Genomic DNA, 9381 nt, shown 5'->3' with positions numbered 1-9381 from the left:
CTTCCGCTGTGCATTAGGCTCATTTTAAGGATATTTCATGGAGTCGTTCATGGCATATTTAGGTCAGTACCTCGCAATGGAACCAAATGTTGAAGACTTCGTCCAGGTGGATTAGGACGGGTCTCTACACTAAAAATTCTCAAATCTCGATTTCCACATGTTTTGACACCATAATTAGCACAGAAAACATACACCACATGTAAATGAACTTATTTGTAAATGTCTTACATCAAAACATCATACAAAACACAAGATTTTGACCAAAACTTCACTTTATACAAAACCTAACCAAAAAACCCATTTAATCACATATTTTGACACGAAAGCGAACGATTCTTACCTTGTTCGAATCACAAACAACATAAGGATCAAATTTAACACACGAATCAGTAACCAAATCAAGATTAGAGAATTAGGGTTTGAGATGGTGAAATGTTAGGTACCGTGTTTGGTGAAGAAAAATCTAGAAACAAAAAGAAGTTGCAGCTCACTACCCATATAAGGGTGTTTAAAACAATACTCCATGCCACACGGGTATTTACCAGTTAACTAATATCTTACGTATTTCATTAGGTGGCCCTAACGGAGTCTAAATTAAATAAACAAACCCGTTATGTGAACCTTGTCACAAACTAGTCTTAATCAAGTGAACAGACAACACTAAACATATAATTAATATAAAAACACATACATTCACAAATATAAACTTAAGGGCAAAAATGTCATCTTACATCTAGCCCAGGTTTCTGTCTGTTACAAGAGAAGATAGGCAGATTAATGAAGACTTGTTCGTGAGAGTACAAGCAGATGAAACGACTTAGAACTGTTTAATTAAAATCGGCCAATTTTATTTTTAAAAGTACAGGAGCGGCGCACCAAAACCAAGTACAGCGCTTTTGAAGACCCAGAAGCGACGCTTTTGACTCCAGGAGTGGCACTTCTACCGCCTGTTGAAAAACTCCACAAAAGTCTGACCAGGAGCGATACTTTTGATACAAAAGCGGCACTCCTGTACCTGGGAAATGCTGTTTTAGTTTTTATTAAGTGTTAAACCAAACATCATACTCAACAACATGTGCTAAGACACCAAGTACATTTGATTCATAAAATAAAAGTGTTTATACAACAAAATGGGCACAACGACCCCTGGGACTCCAACGACCCGTTAAATACATTAATGTAGCAATTTTGACACAAATAGTTTAATTTTCAAACATTTAATGAGCATGGTGTTTGGGACTAAACTACCCCACACCTAGGCCAAAATCCAAAAGCGTCCACTGTCATAATGAGTTGGGAGATCTCTAATCCAAACGAATACCCTTGCCTTTGTCCACGTCGGAGCCTAAAAAGGTAAACACCGAGAGTGTAAGCAAAACGCTTAGTGAATGCAATAATTATACACATACATATATAACCTACTTACTTGAAATCACTTACATAACTACCTCATACACTCTAGCAATTTAAATAGCATACCATCACAAGGTATAACGCTAAACACCCATACCGCAAGCTAGCACAAACAATATCATATAACCCGAATAATATAATATGCTACACTACAACACATAACCATGGTTAAGCAATCGTACAATGGAATGGTGCTGACGAAAGACCATCGGAGTTCGCACATCCATTACCGTACTTAACACTGCGTATCACTAACCCCCGGGTGACATCTTAACACCTCGATGCTTCACCCCGGGTGGCATCTTAACACCTCGATGCTTCACTCATCAAACTTCCCATAGTGGTGCCTTAACACTTCGACACTTCACTCGTCACGTGAAATGTGGTCTCTTAACACTTCAACACTTCGCATCTCACGCTACACAAATAAATACGTCATATACATACACGTATAATTATTCCACTCACCTTAACGTCTTCGGTGAATAATAGACCAAGCTCGCAACCCTTAATGTAATGTACCTATTACATTATGCACAAAATCAATCATACAATCAAGTTGGTCAATCCACTCACTAACCATTCTAGTGTCATTTGACCCATAGTACAAATGTGACCCATTTGCACAAGGTTAGTGTATTTTCACACTCATTAGGCAACTTAGGTCACCCAAGACTCATTTGACCCATTTCAAGGTCAGCACGCCCATTTGGGTCATCCACCACCCAAATAACACCCATTCACTTTAACACAAAGTGTGCTAGTGATTGACTAATCATTTAAGACCCATAAACACAAATCATCACCTCAAAACCCTAAGTTAGTCATTATTGGGTTCTTATGACTCAATCTTACTCAAAAACCTCCAAATCACCAACAAATGGGTTTTATGTTCACCATAGACCCAAACCCTAACCCTCAAACAAATCAAAGTAAATAAAATTAAGTTTAGGACATACCACCACAATCAAAACGTAGCTAGTGACTAGATGAACAACTTTAATACTCGAACTTTGACCCGAATCAAACTTCTTCCTCCTTGATTTGAGCTTTCTCAAACAAGAAACCCTTTCTCTCTCTCAAATTGAAATGGAAAGGATAAGGTAGGTGAAAATGGAGTAAATTGAACTCTAGATCTGATCTTGTGGTCTTAAATTTGTCCAATAAGTGAAAATACCAAAATGCCCTTCATATTTACAATTTAATGAAAAGTCCCAATCTTTTCCCCGTCCAGGAACGGCGCTCCTGAACCTAGGAGCAGCGCTCCTAGTGCCCTTTCTTGTTATTTTTGGTCGTTACAACTCTCCCCCACTTGAATCGGAGCGCGTCCTCGCGATCCAAGCCGCATGACAAGCATGAAGATACACTAAAACAAACTCTTCAGATTCCCACTTAAACTTAGAAACCTTTCGATGATGTCACTAGACTTTGAAAGTCCACATCTCTTTGTTACGCAATGTTTTAACCTTTTCATCAAGGATAGCCACCGGTTCCTCGACATCCGCATAGTACCGTCCTTCTTTTTCACGAACAAAACTGGAGCACCCCATGGCGAAGCACTCGGTCGGATGAAACCCTTTTCAAGCAACTCTTGGGTTTGATTCAATAACTCTTGCATTTCCGTTGGCGCTAAATGATAAGGAGTTTTAGCAATGGGAGTAGCCCCCGGAACCAACTCAATGCGAAATTCGACTTGTCTTTCCGTAGGAACACCCGGTAATTCCTCCGAAAAAACGTCTTCGAATTCATTAACCACCGGAATTTCACGAATGGATGGTGGCTCTTTGCGAGTATCAACTACATGGGCAAGAAAAGCCATGCCACCACTACTAAGAAAACGATGTGCCCGTGCATAAGTGCACAATGGCACAAGTCTTCTCCGCTTATCACCATGAATAATTAGCTCTCCCCCACTTGGGGCCTTCACACGAATAAACTTTTCATGGCATGTAATATCAGACCTATAACGATGGAGTCAATCCATACCAACAATGATATCAAACTCACCCAACGTCATCGGGATAAGATCGATTTTAAAGGTTTCGGCACCAAACACAACATTACAATTTTTACACACATCAACCACTAGCACCGTCTTGCCATCCGCTATTTCTACTTCTACTGGATGATTTAACTTAGCTAGCAGTCTCTTAAGCTTAGGCACAAAGCTCAGAGACACAAACGATAAATTAGCACCGCTATCAAATAGTATCCTTGCCGGATTAGAGTTAACCATGAAAGTACCTTAGACGACTTCATTGGATTGTTTGGCTTCGTCATTGATCATCAAATAATTTCGTCCCCTAGCCGTACCCGCCGCTTGCTCTAGTCACTTAACTTAATCATTTCGGAAAATCGGGACACTCTGACTTTCGGTGTCCTTCCTTTTGACAATTAAAACACGTGACTTTATTTTTGGAAGGTGGGTTCGGGGAATCACGAGCCATATGAACCTTTTGTCCACAATTGAAGCACGTATAAGAAAATCCCCCGGAAGCACCCTTATTCACACTACCGACGCTCTCGGTCGCACCCCTACTCTTCTTGTTAGAATGACTAGTAGCTTCAAATTTTCGTTTGCTAAAGGCGAAGTCACTCTTTTTCGGAACAAGCGACTCGAAAACCTTAGCTATGTCAAAAAACTCATCAAAAGTTTTCACCGAGTTCCTACTAATCTTCTCTTGATAGTTGTCATTCAAAGTTCGATAGAACTCTTCCTTCAACATATGATCATTCCCGACATACTCCGGGTAAAATTGGGTCTTCGATAAGAAAGTGAACTTGAGAGTGTTCAAATCCATTGACCCTTGTTTCAAAGTACGCAACTCGTCCTTAAGCCTCGAAAGATCGGCCGAAGTTCGGTACTCTTTGAAAAATTCCGCCTTAAACTCGTCCCACGTCAAACTCATAGTTTGCTCTTCCCCGTAAAGTCAAATTTTTGTGTCCCACCACAACTGGGCATCACCCCTCAACATGCTACTTCCATACCTCGTCTTTTTATCAAGAGGGCATTCACTAGTGCGAAAGGCCCCCTCCATATCAGAGACCCAACGAGCGCTCTTGAGCGGGTCTCGCTCACCATCAAAGGTGGGAGGTTAAGCATCCTTGAAATTCTTATAGTGGAAGTCTCGCCTTCCAACATTATCGCCGTGAACAATAGCATTATCTTGTTCCTTGATTAGATCGGTGACTTGCTGTCAACCGACTCTAGGAACATATTCTTAACATCCGCTAGAAAAGTCGCATGATGCTTTTGCAAGATGGCCTCAACCTTGGCCGTGAACTCGGAGTCTTCGCTCGTACCTCCGTTATCGGTATCATGCCCGTTTCTCATTTTCATTCTATAAAACGGAATAGGTTAAACAACGAAACAAAAGGAAACGACATACGTACACCATACCGCCCCATCTTTCTCAATACTCATCGTACATTGCTTGTTTGACACGATTTGAACCCGTAACAATGGTAGCTAGTCATTGTTACGCGAGCACGTTGCATCAACTTGCCAGTACAACGTCTATCTCGCTTGACGATTGCAAACACAATACAAAACAATTATCACAAGGTTAGTTCACCTAAGCCTAGGCACTAACCAAACCCGGTCCGATCCATCTCCTACAAGTCCCGCATAAACGCATACACAAATAAAGTCTAAGTCTAGGCACCTATCTCAAGTCGCTTAAATCCCTTAGACCATGCTCTGATACCACTTGAAACGACTTAGAACCGTTTAATTAAAACTGGCGATTTTTTTTAAAAGCACAGGAGCGGCGCACCAAAACCAAGTGCGGCGCTTTTGAAGACCCAAAAGTGGCGCTTTTGACTCCAAGAGCGGCGCTTCTATTGCTTGTTGAAAAACTCCACAAAAGACTGACCAGGACCGGCGCTTTTGATACAAAAGCGGCGCTCCTGTACCTAGGAAATGTTGTTTCAGTTTTTATTAAGTGTTAACCCAAACCGCATACTCAACAACATGTGCTAAAGACACCAAGTACATTTGATTCATAAAATAAAAGTGTTTATACAACAAAATGGGCACAACGACCCCTGGGACTCCAACGACGCGTTAAATACATTAATGTAGCAATTTTGACCCAACTAGTTTAATTTTCAAACATTTAACGAGCATGGTGTTTGGGACTAAATTACCCCACACCTAGGCCAAAATCCAAAAGCGTCCACTGTCATAATGAGGTGTGAGATCTCTAATCCAAACGAATACCCTTGTCTTTGTTCACACCGGAGCCTAAAAAGGTAAACAACGAGAGGGTAAGCAAAACGCTTAGTGAATACAATAAATGTACACATACATATATAACCTACTTACATGCAATCACTTACACAACTACCTCATACACGCTAGCAATTTAAATAGCATACCATCGCAAGGTATAATGCTAAACTCCCATACCGCAAGCTAGCACAAAAAATAGCATATAACCCGAATAATATAATATGTTACACTACAACACATAACCATGGTTAACCAATCATAAAAGGGAATGGTGCTCGCGAAAGACCATCGGTGTTCACAACATCCGTTAGCGTACTTAACACTGTGTATCACTAACCCCCGGGTGGCATCTTAACACTTCGATGCTTCACCCCGGGTGGCATCATAACACCTCGATGCTTCACCCGTCAAATGTAGAGACCCGTCCTAATTCATCTGGACGAATACATTACATTTGGTTACATCGCGAGGTACTTGACCTCTATATGATACATTTTACAAACATTGCATTCGTTTTTAAAAAGACAAACTTTCATTACATCGAAAGTTGACGGCATGCATACCATTTCATAATATATCCAACTATAATTGACTTAATAATAATCTTGATGAACTCAATGACTCGAATGTAACGTCTTTTGAAATATGTCATGAATGACTCCAAGTAATATCTCTAAAATGAGCAAATGCACAGCGGAAGATTTCTTTCATACCTGAGAATAAACAAGCTTTAAAGTGTCAACCAAAAGGTTGGTGAGTTCATTAGTTTATCGTGAACATTCATTTCCATCATTTTAATAGACCACAAGATTTCAGAAATTTAATTGTACACGTACCCCGAGTACATAATGACACGCGTAACCCGCGAATTAAAATTCATTCATATGGTGAACGCTTGATAACCAAACTAACAGGATGCATATAGAATATCCCCATCATTCCGGGACTCTCATCGGATATGATAATCGAAGTACTAAAGCATTCGTAACCCGAATGGGACTTGTCGAGGTCCATAGATCTATCTTTAGGATTCGCGTCAATTGGTGGCAATTATAATAAACACCAATTCTTAGGCTACCAAGCTAATAAAAGGGGCATATTCGATTCGATAATCCAACCGTAGAATGTAGTTTCGATTACTTGTGTCTATTTCGTAAAACATTTATAAAAGCAGCGCATGTATTCTCAGTCCCAAAAATATATATTGCAAAAGCATTTAAAAAGGGAGCAAATGAAACTCACAATACGATATTTTGTAGTAAAAATATGCATACGACAGAACTGAACAATGCAGGGTTGACCTCGGATTCACGAACCTATATCATTTGTATATATATTAACACATATAATGGTAATCGAACAAATTTATGTATTATTAGTGAATTAATTGTTATTTTAATTATGTGTTTTATTAATAACCTAATTAATTACATTTATTAATATTTATTATAAAAGTATTAATATAGTTATGTGATATGTAGTAAATATGGTTTTATAATTAATCGTTATTTGATAAAATGATATTGATAATAATAATAAAATGATAATTTTAACAATAATGAATCCTAATAATAATAACTATATAAAAAAATAATGATTTTACTAATAATAATAATAATACTAATATTTATATTTATATTTATATTAATAATTATAATGATAATAATACTACTAATAATAATATTAATACTTATGATAATAATAATAATAATAATAAAAATATGATACGAATAATAATAATAATACTGATAATAAAAATGGTAAAAATAACAATGATACTTATTTTATTAATACATAAAATGATAGTATTAATAATAATAATACTTATATTAATACTAATAATGATAAGATAATAATAATAATAATAATAACAATAATAATAATGGTAATAGTAATACTACCTCGAAGAAGTAGCCCTTAAAAATGCCCAAGTCCGGGTTTGAACTCGCGACCTCCCGCTAACCGGATAACACACCTTAACCAACTGTTCTACTGATACTTTTCTGTTTTCATTCGTAACTCAATTTTTATTTAACCCATATCTATTTCTTTTTCTTCTTCATTAAATCAAAACCTATTTAACAACTTCATCACCGTAATCATACTCATCATAATAACATTACCATATTATCGACTTCATCATCATAACTCGTGATCATCATCTTTATTATTATCAATACCGTCTCAAAATCTTTGTTCGCGTATCAACATCCTTTCATAAACATAACCACAATCTAATCGTCTATATTATTACCTTAACTAATCTAACATCATCATCATCATAATTCTTATGCTTCTTTATCATCGATCATCTTATGATGATCATCATCTTCATGCTTTAACAACCCATCCCTTCATTAATTCTTTGTCATAATCATAACCTAATCATCATTCTTAACCTAATTACTAATCTAATCTTCATAATATCATCATCATTTGAAACAAGTGTGTGTGATGGGTTTTGCCCAATAGAAAAACAATTTGGAACACGGCCCAATATGGAATTCCTAGTAGCCCATTAAGATCTGGTAACAATTAGATTTAGATTGTGTACGTGTATAATTTGGCTTTGTCTGACTCCACAACAATCGAAAATAAATAATAGTATCAACCGACCATGGTTCTTGGGTCTGGTAACAAGAAGTTTCGATGGCATTAGAAGCAGAAACATAAAAGGACTTACAACACCAACCAAAATTAGGGCAACCTTCACTATTCCCTCGTCTTCTTCATTTAAAGTTCAAACAGAAACAGAAATAAATAGTGTAGCAGTTAAATGGTTGTTTGGTTTGTTCGTAGACTGAAACAGAAAAACAACTGCAGCTGCAGTTTACAGCGTAACAGAATATTTTGGAATAGCAGTAGTAATATGCAGAACTGTCGTGGGTTTAGGAATTTTAATCGAACAGAAACATACGAATTCAGTTATTGGATGGTATTTGGGTTTAGTCTTTCAAGAACTAAAACAAGAAACCTGATGGTTTATGGTTATGACTGTGAATGTGTTTGGTTTTGTTTGGTTCAAACAGTCACATAACAGCAGTAGCACACTAACCATAGAGTAGAAGGTTTGTGACAACTTAGGGAAGTTGTATTGAATTCGACCCAGATTAACAAGAGTTCATCATCATCGCCAGTCATCATTTAAGTGTGTGGGTTGCCCAATTTAAAAATACATATACATATATATCTGTAACAGAATAGAACAGGGATGAACACATACAACCTTTAAATTCGATTCATCAAGTTCGAGCATTTCATGCTTTAATCCCAACATAAAAATTGTTATAAATCACTCGTCAAATGCTCGTCACCCATAATTAAAACCTGAAACGACCTCAAATTTCCCAATTTGATTGAAGAATACCGGTTTGACTTTTTGCCATAAATCTTTGACTATCGATTTAACAATCAATTAGGCAAACTGAAGCTTGAAAATTTATAAAGAGCTTCACTAGATGATTCATAACAACTATGCATCATTAGATTTTGGTGTTTGATTCGAAAGTGGATTATGGATTAAAACAGGTTGTGAAAAGAAAATTTGGTTGCTTCTGTGAATTTCTCCTTGATTCTTCAAACAGAAGTGGCTAGATATATAACGTGCAAGCGGTCGATTGATGTAACAACGAGATTTGATTGAAGGTTGTTTTCTTGTGAAGATTAAAGTCGACACCCGTGGAGGAAGAACAGCGGAAATAATAAAAAATTAAATCTGATTTTGATTTATAACA

The 9381-nt window shown here is 37.2% G+C and overlaps 1 protein-coding gene across 1 annotated transcript in view; it reads right to left on the bottom strand.

Annotated features, from left to right (window-relative positions):
- Positions 1 to 8788, bottom strand: part of LOC139841158 (uncharacterized) — a 29054-nt gene extending 20266 nt beyond the window's left edge. The window contains exons 1-4 of the mRNA XM_071831390.1: positions 8703 to 8788; positions 5563 to 5659; positions 1882 to 1935; positions 890 to 1025 (exon numbers count right to left, since the gene is read on the bottom strand). Coding sequence (XP_071687491.1) covers positions 890 to 1025; positions 1882 to 1935; positions 5563 to 5659; positions 8703 to 8788 — 373 coding nt within the window. The remainder of the gene's footprint in view (positions 1 to 889; positions 1026 to 1881; positions 1936 to 5562; positions 5660 to 8702) is intronic.
- Between the last annotated feature and the right edge of the window lie 593 nt (positions 8789 to 9381).

The sequence above is a fragment of the Rutidosis leptorrhynchoides genome, chromosome 4 (genome assembly GCF_046630445.1).
Source record: "Rutidosis leptorrhynchoides isolate AG116_Rl617_1_P2 chromosome 4, CSIRO_AGI_Rlap_v1, whole genome shotgun sequence".
Taxonomy (NCBI): domain Eukaryota; kingdom Viridiplantae; phylum Streptophyta; class Magnoliopsida; order Asterales; family Asteraceae; genus Rutidosis; species Rutidosis leptorrhynchoides.
This window is presented reverse-complemented; position numbering and strand designations above follow the sequence as displayed.